The sequence below is a fragment of the Strix uralensis genome, chromosome 1 (genome assembly GCF_047716275.1).
Source record: "Strix uralensis isolate ZFMK-TIS-50842 chromosome 1, bStrUra1, whole genome shotgun sequence".
NCBI classification, from domain to species: domain Eukaryota; kingdom Metazoa; phylum Chordata; class Aves; order Strigiformes; family Strigidae; genus Strix; species Strix uralensis.
The window spans coordinates 64261443-64281189 of record NC_133972.1 but is presented as its reverse complement, the minus strand read 5'-3'; the positions used below and the strand labels follow the sequence as shown (position 1 = coordinate 64281189).

General features: G+C 40.9%; 1 protein-coding gene across 2 annotated transcripts in view; it reads right to left on the bottom strand.

The window, feature by feature from the left end:
* The window catches only part of PRKAG2 (protein kinase AMP-activated non-catalytic subunit gamma 2), a 222529-nt gene that overhangs the window by 143455 nt on the left and 59327 nt on the right, over positions 1–19747 (bottom strand). For both annotated transcript variants that reach the window (XM_074869132.1, XM_074869142.1), the window contains exon 2: positions 10867–10938. In XM_074869132.1, the coding sequence (XP_074725233.1) occupies positions 10867–10938 (72 nt within the window). The remainder of the gene's footprint in view (positions 1–10866; positions 10939–19747) is intronic.

The window sequence follows — 19747 nt, the reverse complement described above, 5'->3', positions numbered from 1 at the left end:
CACAGCACAGTGCCCAAGTTCCCAAGCGCCTGAGAGGCCTCTACAATGCTGGCCACAGCCACAACTGTGGGATTGCAACTCCAGTCCCAAAAATAGAGGAACCATTTTAGAGTGATGACATTCCTGCTAATTACCCTGTCCCCAAGCTTGGGTATGACCTTTCGAACAGCTGTATCTCTTTTGGGACCTGTGCTGGCTTTCCAGCTAGCCTGAATATCTATGCACAACACTGCAGTGTGTGGGCTCGCACAGCGAGGGGCAATAAAAATCCAGAAAAGCAAACAGAAAAAAAAAAGGAGCAAAGATTACATTCTCCCCACATACAATTAACAGAAGCTGACCCAAAACCTCTGTGGGATTTGCCTGTGCCTGGGTTATACGTAGAGTCTGTTTCCTTCTGGATGCACAAAGTACTTCTGTGGGTATGAGGCTGTTTTCTTAGCTGGGGGTGTTTCTTATGAATGAAGGGCTCTGTTCCTGGCAAAAGGCAGCAGTGGGTTTTAGGTCTCCAGGGGATGCATAAGCAAAGGCCACGATGTATGTGCCCATGGGCACAGTGTGCCACTGAGTTTCCAGCCCTTTGCATGCCTGCTCCTCAGGCAGTCACGCAACACAAAACAGGAGGTATGGAGCAGACAGCAACTTCTACCTGCGAAGATGCCACCCAAGGTGTGTCAGTCTAGTTATGTATGGGCGTTGTTGCTATGGGAGTCATTGTAGGGAAAAATAGCATCTTTTGTTAGGATGACTTAGACAAAAGAGGAGATGAAAGAAAGCCTCATAGGTATGTATGCCCTCCTTTGGGTCAGTGAAGGGCTTGTGAATATGAATCCAGATAAAAATGGTCAGCTGAGTTTAAAACACATATGCAATTAACTTCCTTTCAAAATAATGTTTAGCCACAGCTCCAAAACACTTGTAGAAATATGTACAAGCAGCACAATAGCCAAATAGCTGCTCCCTCCATAACATAGGATCCCACTTCTTGTAATCTTTTCTGTCTCCTGCACATACACTTTGGACCAGGTCCTCTTTTCACTTGGGATGGGACAGAGCTGGAATGGGTTCTGCTCTGTGGGAATCGTAGAAGGGCCTGCAGAGAGCGTGGTCCCTCATTTGGAAAAGTTTCTAAGCTAAAAGGCAAGTGACATTTGGTCTGGGAGATGGACACAAATAGCATGGGTCACTAGGAGAGGCATGGAGATGCGTCAGCACAGCCCTGGACAGCTGATGAATTCTGCTCTGTGCTCCTCTGCACAGCACGGAGATGTCTGGGAAGAGACACAGCAGCTTTTTACACCTGCACACTTATTTTTGACAGCATGGACAAAAATATCTCAAAAATATACCTGTCCTTTTGCAGATGAATTAGGGGAGCAGTTGCCATCAAAGGGACATTTTCGGAAAAGATAAATCAATTCTAACTGAAGTAATGGGTACCAAAAGCAGCAACAGACTCTTGACAGTATCCATAAGAGAAGAAAAAAGTAGTGTTTCATGCTTAATGCAGTGGCCTGAGCCTCAGGTTTGCCTCCCATGGATTCTGTGTGCAATCTTGAAAACTCATTTCATATTACACATCTATTCCACCATGAGGACCATATCTCCTTTATTCCCACTCAAAGTCCTCTGGCACACAGATGGTCTCCCGGTGAGTATTTATCAAGAGTAATAGGGTACAATCCCTCAACTGAGACCTGGAATAATAACCACACTATAAGTAAATTAATAAACAAATTGTGCTTTTGTCATGGGTAAAATAGTCCCAAAGTGATAGCTTTTTCAAAAAAACTCATTAACTTTACTCAAATACCATCTGTAAATCATCTGAGACTACTTTTATGTTGCTCTGTTCACAGCTATACAGCCCAGGAAACAATCAAGTAGTGCAACGCCACCTCCTTTTGCATTGCAATTTAAAACTGTCTGTTGCCAAATATACTGCCTGAAAGTGGAGAGTAAGAACATCTTCAAGTTCACTTTAATCATAATACAAATCTGCCACTACTATTGTAATTTAAGACTGCTTCCAGGATGGTAATTTCATTATAATTTTTCCTAAAGTGATGAACCATGACATTTGTAAAGCTAAGAGAAGGACGTCATTCTGGTGCTACCCTTAATATTTCATGTTATCTTTTCTGCATGATTGTTTGGTTATAACAACACACCAATAGGAGACACTTTTGAAAGACTATCATGTCCTCACATGCTAAAGCAATTCTAGTAATGTAAAATGTAAAGCAACAATTTGTCAAAAACATCAGTATTCCCTTGTATGCGCAAGTCAAACACAAAAGCAAATTGTTCTCAAATTCTGAGCAGAAGCGGTGGAATGTTTTTATTTATTGCAATCACAACCAGTTGCTTTCTCTCCATCACGCCAGGCAGATGAATTAGCTAACTGTCTGAGCACCAGGGGCACGCTGCTAAATACACATGTGCATGCTACTAAATTAAAGGAAATTACTACATCGAATTCTTCCCCAGCCACTCCACATGTTAATTATACACAGGTTACACCCACCATCAAAGCAGATAAATACCTGTGATTTTGCTTTGGGAATTACAACAGGATTGCTTTCTTAGAAGATTATTTGAGGTTAACGGTTTGTGAGTTTTAAAAGATGATTAGGTGCTTCTGTGAGTAAAATCAGCAGCAACAACAGTTATCACAGCATATACAAGAGTCACAAGGCAATGTTAATTTTCATGTTTCACCTGGGAATGTGGAAGAATCTCTGCTGTGGAATAAACCCCACCATCCTACGCAGACTTGGTGTGACGACTCTGGCAGTGGTGCTAGAGGCAGGTTACACAGCTAGATGGATCATCAGCCTGTTCTTCATGCTTTTTGGACTCACTTACTGAAGCTATGACAGGCAGGTGGGCACAAAACTCCCACATGTGCTTTGGAAAGATAACTATTCCCCCAGCTGAGCTGTAGCAGCAAAAGTATCGCACCCTGGTTTCCTACATTAATAACCCTTGTACATCAGTTTGTGCTGGTCCAGGAAAAGCAGTAAAGTGAGAACGGGCAGAAATATGAAACATACCTAATAAATGCACGTGGTGATATGGCTTGTTTGACCCTGACTGGATAATTGGCCTTTTGGAGATAAGGAATCCAAACAGACAATGCAAGTACAATACAAATCAATGCACAAATAAGGTCTAATCAAACAAGCTGAAAAATTCCTCTAAGTATGAAGAGTATCACCTAATTAAAAACACAAACCAACACCAACAAAACATTCCCTGTGTTGGCTTTGTGCAGTGCATATACAGGATCTTTGAACTCTGTGCCTAACCTTGGACTCTTTAAACCTTACAAGTGGTTATGTCGGAGACAAATGTCAGCTCCTGACTGTATGTCTGCAGAGAACAGTGCAGTGGGTAAGACTAAATCAGCAGCTCAGTAATAGTGCCAGTTCAAACCTACCCTCAGCCTACAGCAATGTGCTCCCTGGCGAGGTTAAGCAACCAAGCAGAGCCCCCTGATACATCAGTCGGGCTGTTTCTAGCAACTGTCTCCGCTTGTTCAAGGCTAAACCAGTTACCTTACATCGCACTGAGTAAATATATCCTAAAATGCTGTAAGACACTACCAGTCTTCATGCTTCGGAGCATAAAAGGATCCTCAGCTGGGCAGCAGGTAGAGACTTTGCTCTGTTGTATACACCAAATGATTTTAGGCAGGTTTCTAAAATACATCCAGAACTAGCCACTGTTGAAAATAAAGCAACAAAATGAGACATGTCTTACAGTGCTTGGCATCTAGTAGACTTAACATCCAATTTTTTGAATGAAACGTAAAGTGATAGTGTGGCACCTGCCCCAAGCACAGCAGCTCCGGAAGATTTCAACACAAGAAATAGCATCCTGAAAGATGTCCCTGTCATTTCACCTGGTTAAGGGAATCTTTCTCTCTTCCTCATCTTTTCTTCCTTTCTCCTAGCTACGCATGTTAATGGCTCAGAGTCATCCTGTGATGCACCAGCAGACCCACAACTTCATTTTCAACAGACAAACTCCTAGACAACAAATTCCCAATGTGAACTACTACCAGTCCCAGACCACCCCCTACCAGTGAATGAAACAGCTGGACAGAGGCTCAAACCATTGAGCAGTTGTCCATACCGCTTCCCCGCTCACTCATCATCTGATGAGGATTTAGTCTCTGCCATAAGAACTCCTCAGGTGCTGCCTTGGCTTAGAGAGAGCACAAGCCAGGGACAGTCCCGGGTTGTGTGTGGCTACCCTGCTCTAGTGGGTGCAAGAGTTTGGCTCTGCAACAGGACTGTGCCCAAGCCCTTCATCTCTGGGCCAAAAGTACACTCCCTGACCTCTTTTATTTATTGCTCCTGTTGACAAATCCCAAGTGAACAACCTTGTTCAGGAGTGCTGTTAAGAATTATCCATCCTGAAGGTCATGCAGGTCTTCCTGTATAAGGTCCTTCCCTATGATGAAAAAACCACCTCTCTCAGCATGATCAACAAATTTGGTCAGTATGCTCTGTTTTTCATCTCAGCCTTACTAGCAAAGACCAGTCCCAGGACTGAGCTTGGGGAAACCCCACCAGTTCTGTCCCTCCACCCAACAGTCATCCTTTCAATACCACTCTGCCAATTTTCCCCTCATCTATTTTCTTACCTGACTCTCAATTCTTCATCTTCTTTTACAAGAAAGATTAAAGTGCATTACATTTAATCACTACCATATGATAATCCCCAACACAATGTGCTAAGAGACCAAACTATTCATACTTCACCACGAACTAGTCTCTTGTCCTCCACACACCAACCATTTCAGTCCTGTCTCTTCTCACTCATGGGCAGAAATTTTCCCAACATTGTCATTTTCTTTCCCATGCTTTGTATTGAAAATTTGATCCCTCCATTTTACCAAATAAAGTCCTCTCTAAGAAGCCATTTCTGCTCCCAGCCTAGAATTTAAGGATCACTTAACTGCAGGGAAGTATCCTGCCAAAGCAACATGCCCAGAAAAATGAACGAGCTCTGCTGAGAAGGCCCTGACTACACAGAGCCAGAGGCTGTGTTGGAGCCAGGGAAACCCAGGCACTGTCCATGTCCCTGTCACAGCACCTCTTCACAGCCCTCTCCTCCGCTCCTCTGCCAGGGTGCTCCAGGAACAGGTCCTTTCTTGAGCACACAGCCTTCCACACAGGATGCCCGCCCTGAAAAACCTCTGGCTCTTGTTCAGTTTCTGTTGAATTTAGATTAATTTTTCAGAACAGGCTGAAAAAATAATCTGTCTGAAATATGAATGGGCTCAAGCTAAACAGCCTTTCAAAATGCTTCTGAATTTAAGTGAAAGTTACTAAATGCTCCTGAGCACTGTTCTTTTTTCTCCAACTCCGAACAGTTAGGACATTTATGGACCATTTGAGTTCTGTTCACTTTTACAACAGTGAGTTATTTGACCTTTATTTTGCCTCTTCACTTAAAAATTTTTTTGAAAGGCAAGTAACAGAAAAGGACTCCCCCCCTCCCACCATCCTTGACAGGGACAATAAACACAATTAGAGACGATACACCAGATAGATGTCTGTACTTGTTTCCTGCCCTTCCACTGAATCTCAATAAAAAAGGCCTTTGATAAAGTTAATTGGATGATTCTCTCATTCTGCTGGAACAAAAGAGCTCACAGAAACACAAGAGCTGACTTCATTAGACTGAAAGGTAATGAAGGACTTACTCTCCCAGGCACCATGTGGTCACATTCACCACCGCTAGTTCCCTTGTTTCCGCATGAGCAGTAACAATTGAGATGACAACGTATTTTACGGGATCAGAGATGTCACTTCCCAAAACTAAAGTACAATGACACTTTCCCAAATTAAAATACAATGGGATGCGGCTGGCTGGTCTGGCAGGCTTGGAGAGCTCTGCATTGCTGTACAGATGGCTGGGTAAGGTTTCCAGCAGCGAGCGGGGCTGCTCAAAGGCAGAAGCAGGCTTGAGGAAAGGTGAAAGCAGGGCTGGCTCCCCATCCACTTCCTAACCCTTAACTGGATTTATTTTAAAGCAATGGATGGGAAGGAGCGATGCACATGACAGTGTAGTGGTTGTCCTACATGGTCTTGCCCTGAGGCTCACTGCATTCACTGCAGGTGCCCCATGCCAAGGCTGCAGCACCATCCACGACACGCTCCCCATCCTCTCTGCTCATAAAGAAATGGATAAATAAAAGACTGGGAAAAAATAAACCAAAAGGAGATTTATTACCTAGTGAAGGGGGGGCTAAAAATGGCATTTTTTTTGTTTCTCCTCCCTGTTCCAGGGGCTGCTCATGCAGTTCCCATGAGTCACCAGACAAAACAAAAACAATGCTGGGACCAGGAGCAGAACAAAGCACTCGTCAGTGTCCTTTAATATTGGAGTCACTCCTCAGATGTTGTCTGATCCTAGTTCATCAACACTTTCTTGCATTACCGATAGCAGAGCTGTGAGTCAGTGCCAAATTCAGTCATAACAAAACTTCTACTTTTCAACCTATTCCTTTGTTCGTACATCCAAAAAACAAACTAATCCTTTAACCACCATGTTACATTCAGAATCCACGTACAGCTGATAACCTATAGCTATTCTCAAAGTCTAATCAAGGCTTTGTGACAGATTTCCCAAACACTAAAGTCTGCATTATTTGCTCCTAGGTGTAACCAATCACAATTTGGCCAAATTGAGATGAGCTGTTTGTTTGCAAAATGTGTTTTAAGTGATTCAGGTCATTCTGCATTGGAGACATTCCTGCTCAGAATTTACCACTCTTCCCCCTCATTTTTGTATGAACTACAAATTTTATCAGTAATGAGTCTGTATTTCTTTCGATAAAGTATGATATAGTATAGCAACAGAATGTTTTGTCTGCCTAGAAACAAAAATTTCCACTGATGAGTCTCAATTTATTTTATCAGTCAGGTTTTGATTCATTTAATAGGCTCCGTGTTTATCCAGTATCATTACAGTTTCTTAAATCAAAATATCTTGTGCTACTTTTTAATATACATGACATTGACACTATGACATTTTCCAAACAGATTTATAATTCATTTAAAACCTCACATTTGTTCAGTAAGAACTGCTTATCTTTAATTCCAATCCAAATGAGTCTATTATAATAGCATCATTAACTATCCAATATTAGATATATCATTGTTTTGCCCAGGACTAATGTTAGACTGACAAACCTGTAAATTATCCTAATTATAAACATTGTAAATATTAACACAGTAATTGCTTTTTTTGCAGTCTTTTGGAACTTCATCTCTGCTCCAAGATTTATTCAAAATCAGCACTAGCCAGAGAAAGGTCTGTCAATTCATTTAAGGGTGTTTTATGAGAGTTGTTTGGATTTCATTTTAAGATGTTTAGCCTTAGCATCTTTTGCTTTAAATACACTTAAGTCATTAATAGGACAGAGTCACCATTGTCATCTAAGATAAACACCTCACCAGCTTTTTCCCCATGTAGAGAAAAGATTTTTTAATGCACACTTCTTTTCCAAGCTTTCTTCTATATTTTAATGAAAATTCCATTATTTCCATAAATGAATGGATCAATATTATTCTTCAAACTTCTCTTCTTCCTCCTCCTCCCTTCTCCATCTATAACTTGCTAGCTGCCTCCCCATGGACAATTTTCTTCCTGTGCCATTTTCTTCTCTCTAATCATTCACAATCCTGGGCTTTCAGCTGAAAGCGATGGCTATCGGTTTCCTATAATTTCCACACCTTATCCTTTAACCTACATTTAAAATGAAAGATCTATAAACATTCAAAGTGTTAAGACCTCTAAAATTGATAGAGCCATTTGGGTGCAGAAGGGTACTCATCCCTGACTGCTGCCCTGCCACACTGTACCAGAATTATTTTCTGAATGATGCTCCGCATCACTCATGATTTTCCAGGCCTCTAAACTGCCCCTCCTCCACTGTCTTTTCCCAGACTGAGGAAATGAAGTAAATCTAATTGCTTCTGAGCTCCCGGTTGTCCTTGTCTATACTGCTTTAATGATCCTCCAAGGTTCCTCTGCAACAAGGATTCAAGCCACTTCTGGAGAGTCCTAGCTTTGGGACAATCAGAAATACCAGTTGTTTTAGACAAAGCTACCAGCGCAAGCATTAAGGCATTTTGTCAGGCAATAAGAAGGGCCAGAATACCTGCCACAGGCACAAGAGCTACCTTCCTCCGTCACACCACACCAAAAACTTCTACACAAGAGTCCTCACAGTATTATATTCTCCATCTTCAACAGAGGAAAGTGAAATATACCCCTATGCTCTTTCTGCCATCGGTCATAAAAGAAAGAAGAATACACCATTTATAATAGTAACCATGTTAATGAGAAGTGATTAAAGCTAAACTTCGGGAAATGTGTGTCACACTCCCAATGCTGCCAAAAAATTCCTATGTATCTGAACCTGAACAAATAATTCTGCACATGATTTTCCTAGCTGTGTAATGAGGATTGTTGTCACAGGATAATGATCGAGAGACACTTGCATAGTAAAGTGCTGAGGATCTCTGTGAAGAATGTTAATTCAGTTTCTAAAAGCCTTTCACGGAAGAATTAAACTAATGGCAGATTGGAAAGATGGGTTGTGAACTACTCTTCTCTATCTTGATCTGTAGCCCCAGCAACAGAAGAGTTAAGTGCAGAGAGACATCCTTAATCAATCACCTGTCTCCAGCATGACTGATGAATGGAAAGGCCACACCACTGATGGAATACTGACTTTTGATATACAAAAGTTACACACCATACTGTGATTTCAAACTGGAACAAAGAAAAAACATCTCACTTGAAAGTGAAGAGTAACTTGGGGACTTCTTTATGCAGCACCAGTAGGGACTGGCAAACTTTTAGTTAGAATTAAATAAATACTGCAGTCTGATGCTACTCATCGTTCACTAGGGGCAAAGATCCCATCCTTCACATTGAGGAAAACGATATATAGGATGTGATGGGTGGCAATGGATTTTATTAGATTTGTTTCTCATCAGAAGTTGGGCACTGCCAGCTCATTTCTTATCACTTTGTTGCGTGTTTTGAACAGAGCTTCAAGTATAATGTTAGAAAAAACTGGGTCTTACACACTCAATCAAAAAGGTCAGTTAAAGATGCAATTTCAGATGTTGAGCCCCAGTTGCATGGTTATTTCAAAGTTAATTGCACTTCCATAAGCAGAACTTGATCCAAGTCAGGCAAAAAACAGCATTTACTGTATCTGCAAAAAGGGGCAACTACTGAAATGTTCTTCCAGTTCTCCCAAGACAAGTACTCATCAAAAGAGTTCCCAAGACCAGTAAGAAGAAAAACAGGGGATTCATAAACGGTAAAGTGGAAGTCATTAAATGATATCATGTCATACTACACATGAGTGAGATTAGTTTTTGGTATTTTTTTTTTTTTATGACTGAGATTCATGCAGCTTTCTCACCTTTCTTTGGGAAAAGGAGGTGATAAATGGAAAAATCAAGTTTCAGCTAGAAACACCATCCTTCTTCCAGCATGACAACCCTTTCCAAAAACATCACGCTGTTCACTTTATTCAAACCCTTCAAACAAGCACCTTTTGGTAACACTGTATATTTTAGCTTCCCTGGCATCTACAAGAGCTCCTCTGCGTCAGTGACTCCTACATCATTCTCAAAAGGTCCAGTGCAGAAAAGAACAAGGCCATTGTTATAAACATATTCAATTGCTGATGGATTGCAGAAATTTTTTAAACAACTGTCCTTTGCTGAGAGGTGCAAAGGAATAGAAACTCATGCTGTCAACAGAGCTAAGTTATTGTTCTAGATGCAGATTAGCTTCACTAAGGAGATATTTACTGCTTCACCTGCCTTGAACTGTAACTGCAGACCCTTTGACAAATGGCTTGTAGCAGGTTTAATCTTCATGGAGGTCCATAGCCTTGTAAATACTGTGACAAGTCAAACTGGTCTGCTGTGTAGCTATAGATCAGCTTTTGGGGTTATCTGCTGTTCAGAGGAGTACCTCTCTTCACCAAGCCCATGACTTGGCTGGTAGGAGGCTTACATTTAGCAGACCAGCTTGTACTTCAACACTTTGTGAAAATGATGAGGCCAGGACCTGAAGATGACAGATCCCACCCACAATTTTTATTGCTTTGGAGACTGTGTAGGCGCTGTATAAGCATCCCTAATGTCATCCATTGAATATGCTCACCTGATCATTTTAAAGCAAGCAGACTCTGTGAATGTATTGCTTGAATTTAATAGCAGGCCATCAGAAAGACAAATCATAGCAATGCCTCCAGAAGGATAACCTTGAGTTAATCCCACATCAAGGAGGAACCTTTCCACCCTGTTTACAGGAAGACCCTATTGTTATGGCTTCAGCAAATGAAGGCAGCTCATTTTGCCAGTGCCAAGGACAGATAGATCAAGGACACCAAACAGTTAAAACCTCCATATCCAGAGAGCAACCATAAGGAGGCAATTCCAGGAAAACATACCAACAGCCACAGACACCTATTTGGGCACTGTATTTCTGTAGCAACACCACAAATTTTGTTAGCTAACTATATTCCTGAGAATACTGTTACACAATATCACTTCATTGAATTACAGCAGTGTTACACGCATTTGCAGTATTTAAAACAATACCACCAGAGGTTAGCATCATTTACAGGTTATACTGCACCCTCATGGTAAGTTCTGCAAAAGTCACTATATTTGCCTTAGTGCATCACTCTCAACAGGTTAATGTTACAGCAGGAAAGATTAAAACCCCAGGTTTTTTTAAGCCTAATAAACTGTGTTTACCACCAAGGGACTCAACCACTACAGTGAAGGTGAAGCTCTGGAAATATCCTACCTTGCGAGAAGCATTTTTGTCTGTGCTCTCCACGTCACCGTCCAAGAATGGCATGGCAAATGAGCTGAGATCCTGTCAGGACAGAGAAGAAAAATTGGTGTCCAATATTAATGTCTTCTTCCTTTCATCAGAGCACCCCATGATTGTAGCCCATGGTTTTATTTCCGAAGTGCCCACTGCTTTACCCATAGCAATTGCTGGTAAGCAATAACATGGGCTCTGATCGTTCTCCTTAGCTGTGAAACCAGTTGCAGATGTAAGTAACAAATGAATAGGGAGCCCTTAGCAGTGCTTGCACATCACCATGAAAAAGCACCTGCACAGCCGAAGTCAAAAGTCTTGTGCTAAAACTTTCAAGGGGAGGTACCTAAATCCCACAGAAAAATCCATAGGAAATTACAGTTTAAATACAGCCACTTGCTCAGCAAATGGCTTATTTTGCCTTTAGTGGGGTGTATAATCTTAGTTTAAAGAGTATTTATGGGAATAAACAAAACTTGAAAGAGAATATGTCAATGTTCTGAAAAATATGGAACATATATAACAAAGAAGGAGAAAACAGACATGGTGCTTGGGGAGGAAATAACCAATTCACTTGCACAAATGAGAGAGAAGCACCCAATTCTGTGTGACTAAAGACAATAAAGTCATAAGAAAAGCACACATGCTCATCTTTAACTAACAAAAACAAACTGCAATTATATTCTACCTCCTGCCGTCTGTTCTGTTTATGCTACTTAATGTTCCAACCATGGGGCTTTTAGAGCTCCTTTCTACATGCATAAGGAAATTATGTTAGTGTCAAATTTAGCATCTGTTTGATCAGAAAAGTAGATAATGAGTAATTCTATGACCAAAAGCATGGAGCTGCCTAATGCTGTGTGCCGAAGAACTGAGTCTTGGAACCCAAATCTTGATCTAAATGTCAGGAATAGCTCCACAACACAGAACCTCCCAGATGCAAGGCATCACCCTTTCCATGTAATGATTCAGTGTTTCTCTACCACCACATCTGCATCCCATTTAAAATAGTTCAAAACATAAACAAATAGCAATTTAACATAAACCTAATTTGAGATTAAATAGAGTTTAATTAAAAATTAGCACCGGCCGGGAAGTCTGCAAGGCTTGCTTGCCTTCAGAATTCAAAGCAGCCACAGGTCTAATCACATCACATTGTGTAATCATACTAAATCCAAAATATGCTCAAAAATGTGTAACTCAGGCATAATCCTTACAAGTGTTTTAAAATATTCTGGTTACATAACGAACAACAAAAATAAGGAACAAAATATTGAATTACTGGAACTGAAGCACATGGGAGTAATTCATGCCAAGTTGGAAAGGAAAAAAAAAAAAAGCAGCAGCAGCCAAGCTTGGCCAAGCTGGCCCCAAATCATTAGGCCACAAACCAAAATATTCATGACAAATTAGTATGCTCCCGGCTCTATCTATGCAAACTCAATAGGAACCATCTACAAAGGCTCAAACGACAAAGCACCAACCTAACTATATAACATCACCCTCATCACCGTGCTGTGATGCCTGTGTTTCACATCAACTTCATTTGCAAATAAAAATGTAAGGAAACATCTCAAAACCAAAAGAAGAGGCAAATCGTTTGGTTCAGATTTTCACTGTTATCAAGATTTGACAGAGGCTGAACCCGGCACTGCAGGATCTTAAAGAAAAGCTTCTGTATTAATTTGCTTATTCTTGTAATTAGTTAAGATCAAAACGATTTATGTACTCCCTATAAAAATATTTATTTATAAATTGCATTTAGAATATTATAATTTATATAATTTATATAAATTATATATAAATTATAATAATTTTTATATAATTTACTATTAATAATTATTATTACAATTATTCCTACTTCGTTAGGTAGGTTACTGCAGCATTTAAGTGAAGAATCTCTGTGAAAAAGTTTAAGAGCCTAATGGAAAGTTACACAAAAATATATCCCCTCGTGTTTACTTTAATTTAGCCAAAGGATTTACCAACATTTTCCACTACCCATCTTCAGTAGTGCAGAAGCTGGAATCTGATGTGTGCTAAGTCATTTTCCATGGAATAAATCAACGAAATAACCTCTTTTGAGCTCCACATATTAGCATCCCTATATTACTACTTGTTGTAATCCACAGGGAGAAAACCTGCTGTTTAGGAAGGCTGGAGCCTGGATGGAAGAAACTGGATTTAAGGGGACTCATATCTAGTAATCAGGGTTGAAAAAGCTGTTCAGAAAACCTGAAACAGTTAGGAACAAAACCATAACTTGTTTTTTTGAGCAGAAACCTTCTGCCCAAAACATGTACATATTAATTTCTAAAGTCTAAAAGTATCATGAAACCCAGCTGATGACTAGTCTAATTTGTAACTCTCAGATATCACACAGGTATGTTAACTTCATCTGTCTTTACATGCAGAACAGGAGATCACTATTTGTAAGCAGAAATAACTGGACCTATACCACTCTGGACAGCATGAGACCTTTCTCTGTTAATACAGTGCTGGAGAACATTTCAAACAGGATAATTGTACTTTTAGTCCTGTGATAAAGTCTGTAATTGTAGCTGCTACCTAACAATTTTTTCACCTTTCACTTCTTCACAGGATTCTATATGTGAAGGCATCAATTTACAGAAGGAAAAAATATGTATATCAAATGTCAGGCTGCAAATACTGCTCTCTCGATTCCAACCTGTTGATTAAGCAAGGAAGTATTAGATGCTTAGTTTCTCCTTGCATGTATCTCTGCAGAATACAGACTATATATATTTCTTTCTTGTGTTCCTCTTCATCCAGAAGCACTTGTGACAATGCATTTGATGATACAGCAACTCTCTAAAAAACAAAAAAAAAAAAACCAAAACTGCTCCAAAAGTGTTGCAAAACACCACAGTACTCTTGACAGGCCAACAGCACAGCCCTAGCCCTTATCACATATCCGACTGCTCTGATCTTATGCCAACAGATACACATTGATGGCTCGCTCTGCCATTAACCTGGGATTGAAACTGTTCTTAGACAGCTTTCTTGCTCTCCAGCTCTGCTTTACTGCACTTGGAATATGGGCCCTGGAAAATCACATGGTTCTGAAGAGGTATTTTAAAAACTTCCATCAAAGGCGCACAGTGACGTCTTGGTATGAGGAAGCGTCCTTCTCATTTGAGACCGCAGAGCCCTGGCTGAAGAATGAATGGCATCATTCCCTGTATCCATCAGTCCTGCATTATATCCTCAGATAGACAACTTCTGTACAGACCACAGTCTGTGATCAACCCTGTAAGAAACAAAAGCCATCAGAGATTGCAGCTCCTAGTGCTGCTAACCTGGAATTAAGAGTATGAGAAGTCTGTTTTTAAAAGTTTTGTTAGCTTTCCTGCCATTCTCCTGTTCCTCAGTCAGTCCTTCACGTTGCTCAGCACTGTCTGATAGCCAGACATCACTCCTGTCATCCCCAATTACAAAAAATGACCTCTTGAGCAGTTTAGATTTACTTTACAGCCACAAAGCAGCTTCAGATTTATTTGGTTTTCAATCCACTCTTATTTACAAGAGATTGTCATGGAAGCTTCTGTTACATTCACTGAAGGATACAGCCCCAGGGATATCAAAGCTTTTTCCAGAGGACAGCAGAGCTGTGACACAGCAGAGCCACATCTCGGTGCTCTTTCTACCAGCCAGGCTCCCTTCTGGGGAGGGTAATCTTCCACAACAGCTAGTCAACAGGTGATTTTCCAGACTTTTCTTATTGGTAGCACAGGAAGTTAACAGATCTAAAAAACCAACTAAATTGACTTTATTGTTTTTAAAAGGCTTGTCTGCTACTTTAGTTTTTGCAGGGTATAAGTCAGGATAATTCTGTCTGCAAGAACACTTACCTTCTCTACCACTTCTTTCCCTGTTTCCTCCGGGGGGGAAAACAGATGAAGAATCATAGAATGAATTATAGAATGGTTTGGGTTGGAAGGGACCTCCAAGACCATCTAGTTCCAACCCCCCTGCCATGGGCAGGGACACCTTCCACTAGACCAGGTTGCTCAAAGCCCCGTCCAACCTGGCCTTGAACACTGCCAGGGAGGGGGCAGCCACAGCTTCTCTGGGCAACCTGAGTATCTGGAAGGTTACAGATTCTTCACACTAGTTTCTCCTCCAGGTGAGACTAACTCCAAGAGGATTCTTGTCTGGGTTACCCCTACACCTAGAGGGTGATCCTTCCTAATTGCAGCTCTTTTTCCTTTGGCAGCCCTTACTTAGAATACTTGGGATTATATGAAAAGAAGGAAGAATAAAATTTTTGTTCTTTGACATCCTGGGAAAGCAAAGAACCTTTTCTCAGAACTGTTTTGGAGAACATGAAGGAAAACCACATTTTAGGATACAGAAAGCAAATATACTGGCTGGCATAGCATAGCCAAATAGCAACAGGAGCAAGATCTGGTTAGCCAAGCCATTTTTCACCTTTTCCATCAATTTTCAGTGTTCCTTTCCTTACTGGGGAGGATTCCTGCCAAAAAGGCTTGCCCAGACATGCTGGTCTGGACGTTGCTGCAGTGGAGACCTTGGTGTCAGAAGAGGGCTTCCAGCAATTCTGCTGAAGAGGCTGAAAGCTTAAGCAACAGACCACTAAAGCCTTGGATCCAGTAAACAACACAGAATAAACAGGATTCTTTTTTCATTATTGCTTTGTTTCAAGGCTACTTTGGCAGCCAGACTGATAAAGCTTCTCTTCAATGGCTGAAACCAAGGAGCCAGTAAGGCAATCTGGGGCATGCTGTGACTGACAGGTCAGAGAACAATTTCCAAGGTATTTTGGGTAGAAGTAGGACCTTTTTATGGCTCCACTCAACAGTCATCCAAAATTTCAGGGCTGGGTATCAAAAGAATATTTAACAAACAGCTCCCTGCTGCCATCTTTTGCAACCACCCCTTCAAACGCAAGGCATGGCCATGAACAACATGGTCAAGTGAAATCTGTGCCCATGGTGGTGGGTCTATACCCCATGAACATGGTCAACATTTTGGCCATGTTTCAGAGGTGACTCAGGTCAGAATAGCTTCATGCTAGCCCCATGGCCCATCTCTGCTGGAAGGCTGGGCTCCTCTGCTGTAAGCAACTTCAGAGCCCTAGCGTAGGTAGCATCACACAGTCCTGACTACTGATGGTGTCACCTGTGAGACATTATTTTTCTGCTTCACTAAGTTCTATATATGTGCTAGGACTGCACCAAATTTAAGGATGTGAAATGCCTGCCAGACATTACAGTTTCTTTTTACAACATAACTCAAGCAGGAGGTGACACTTTACTAAGACAGCTTTTCAATATGGGGAGACAGCTCCTTTAATAAAATAAACAAAGAAAACAAGATACAGACAAATTAAGCTGAGTGCCGACAAGAGCCCTGATCTCACAAAAAAATGCTAAAAGTGGCACTCCCAGCATCACACCTTAACAGGGCTCACAGGGTCTCCTTCTCTGCTAATGTGACTGAGCTATGAGCACTTCAACTATCTATCCTACCAAGGACAAAGAAAGTCAGGATTTTTATTAACATTAGCTGTGAACAGTTTCTTTCATCTCAGTCTGCACAACAGCAGGTTTTTTTTTAGATCAACCTTGGATTCGTACCTATTACAAGCCTATGTAAAACTCTCAATAGCAAATACGCTACATATGCTAATAGCCTGTGAGCAGAATCCACAGTTTGAACTCTGTGGAATAGAGGGCATAGCTTGGTAGCTCTGATTGAATAGAAAATTTTCTTTTTTTGAGAACAATCCTATCTAGAAGCCTTTGGGGATTTGTATCAAATCACTCAGTTATTGCACAAGGAAAGATTCAAAACTGAAATACACAGGAATTTCTGTCCTTTTGTTTTTGTTGTTTTGATATACTAGTAATAGTATAGTATAATAAGACTTGCTACATTGCTTTATTCTTTTAGGAGTAGGTTGCTCTTTGCTTTGCTTTTCTCCCTCCCCCATGCCATCTAGACTGCAGCATGTGTTTTGGAGACAGATATGTAAGTCGTACTGTGAGACTGAGGATGCTGGTGACTAAGTCTTGGTATGACTCAATGGGAGTGGGCAGTAACAGATGTACAAAGCTGGTTAGATTTGTGCAAGCCAGCTTTGTACTTCACAAGGCTATTCAAATTTATTTGTTTGCTATTACTTTTAAGGCTATTTGTCTTAAAAAAGAACAATTGAGTGAGTCTGGAGAGTTTGAGATGGTAGAAATGAGATATAAAGACTCGATTTTGTCCACAGCATGAAGATGCCAGAGGCACCCGGGTGACTGTGCAGGACCAGCTGTGCACACTTCAATGTCAAAGTGGATACAGCATCAGATCTGAAATAACAGAGGGTAAATCACCCTAAATGATGTGCCTGGAAGAAATGGGAAATATTGAGTACCAAAGAGGCATAATCTAAACAGTTAGGGAGTAACGGCTGGCTGAAATCTAACCCAGATCTTGGTATGTGAAAATCCCCATCTACCCGGTGATTATTCAATGTCCTATATCAAAAAACTTTGCATAAGAAAACCAGCCTACATGTAATTTAAAGGCCTTTCTTTCAGATGCAACAAGAAACAGGCAAAGTACTAAAGAGCAACTGAAGCCACTTCTCTCCAGTTCTCACCCATGGGTCACCTGGCTTGAATTGCCACCACTGGTCAAAAAGAGCTGCTAAAACTAAGAATTACAAGGGGAAGGGGATAAAGAGAGCCATGAAACCAGTAAGTCCTCGATATTTCCCTGAAAACAGCTGTATTCCAAGCTGTTCTTCCCAAGTTATCCTGGTCATGGGATACCAGCAGCCTCCAGGACACCCCTTCTTCATTTCTAAACCTCTTGACTGATCCTGACAGGCATTAATCTCCAGCAGTGTACAGCAAAATCACCTCTTTTCTTCTGAGGCTGTAGACAAGGTTCATCAACAAAAACTGCCAAGAGAGTGTGGATTGGTTTTTGTTTTGTTCTCAATCTCAGACTTAAATCACTAGAACACATTCCTACACTGTTCACGGAAAAAATGAAATTTTCTTTCAAGCCTCGTGCTCTCCTGCCAGGAAACACCACCATATCTTCTTGGTGATTCAGCCTTTGCAGATGAGCTGAGCACAGATAGCCTGGGGTGGGATGCAATCAGTTCTGCCTGGTGCCCCATAATGTTTATAGTGTCCAGATTGCTCAAGGCTGTATGGAAATGCTGTGATGAGGTGGAGAGGCACTGCTCTCCACCTCATCAGTAAATCCCAGACCATCATTAGGGGCTCTCTGACAAAGCCTGAATACGATCCCCATGCACACGACAGCCTGGTTTGTCAGCTCCTTCACACCACAAACCACACAGCACGGTGACTGGCAGCATGTTTATTACAATGGCAGATGGACAACCTAGCAAACGTGTAAATAACAAAATGTCATTTAAAAAAAAAAAAGAGAGAGAGAGAAAAAGTGAGAGAACAGCAGAGAAAGCAAGTCAGAGAGGAAAACAAAATTCTCAATATTCTGTGTGACACCACGATCCACATACAAACTCATTATTAAGTGCTATTCCCGGGTGTTCAGCTGAAGACAACCTTTCTCTGGTGAGACATTTCTTCCAAGAAGCACCCAAAGTTAAGAGACACAAGGTGAAAGCAGAAGAAAACATACCTCAGGCCTGGAAAATGCGGTCAGATGAGTGATGAGAATTAAGAAACAACAAAGAGACACAACTACAGGGAAGGACTGCAGGAGACTGGAAACGTTACCCTTCAGATAGCACATACTCAGTGCCAACAGAATTGCTTTCCAATACTTATAAGGTTGTCTTACATAAACGAGACACAGGATCCCAATGTATCTGCAGAGAAAAGCACACATTTGCTATAAAACATAACTTCAGCCACAGCAAAATAGCAAAACTGCAGGAAACAAAAGATGATTTTTCCATAATGTAATGAAAACACTTGAGATACTGCAGCATGGGGGCAATCTGAAGGGGATTCAAAGCAAGGATCATGAGGCTTTCTAAATAATTTCTACACTTCAGCTACTTTAAAGTGTTTTGCATTTTTTGTGGTTTTTCTCCACTCTCTATAGGCCAAATCTCTTCAAATCTCTTCAAAAAACATTTCCTCAAGGAAGAGTAAAACAAAACAAAATCAGAACTGAAAACCTCCAGCTGATGGCCTTATCTGAGAAGGACTTGCAGGGTTCTCCCTTGCATTTATATGACTCAAGAAGGTAACATTCACACCAAGCAGATAATCTCTGCCATAAATACTCAAACTGCAACTATTTTTTCCAGTTCACTGCATTTAGGAAGACAGCTGCCTGTTGCCTCCTCTTTACATTCTTGTCAGTTAAGAACCATGAATAATCTTAACAATTGGAAGAAAGCTTATAGCTGGAAGGCCAGGCAAGCGAGGGACCTGATCTGATCAAGCAGTCCCTCAACTATAAAAGAAAGAAAGAAAAAATTAGAAGCAAAGATGAAATTAGGAAAGGAAAGGAAGAACAGGATGGCTCTGTGCTTGGTGTGCTGAAGACCTAAATAGGAGGTTAAAGGGGACAACACATGGAGCCCATGATGAGAGAAGATTCCCCTCCTGATGCTTTTCCTACATCACTCTGCAGCTGCAGAGAGCAATTTCATGTCTACAAAGTTTACAGTCACTTTGCCATAGTTTTTCTTACAGTTTTAGCACTACATGAAAAAAGAGACCAATATATACAATATGCTTTATTTCATAGGCTAAATCTTTTTTTTCTTTTCCCAAAAGAATGCATGTCTTTGTTCTTCACCCTCTGAACTATTTATTGAAAGCTGCATTTTGCTGAAGCTGGCAACATAAAAAGCCCTCAAAGACAGAAG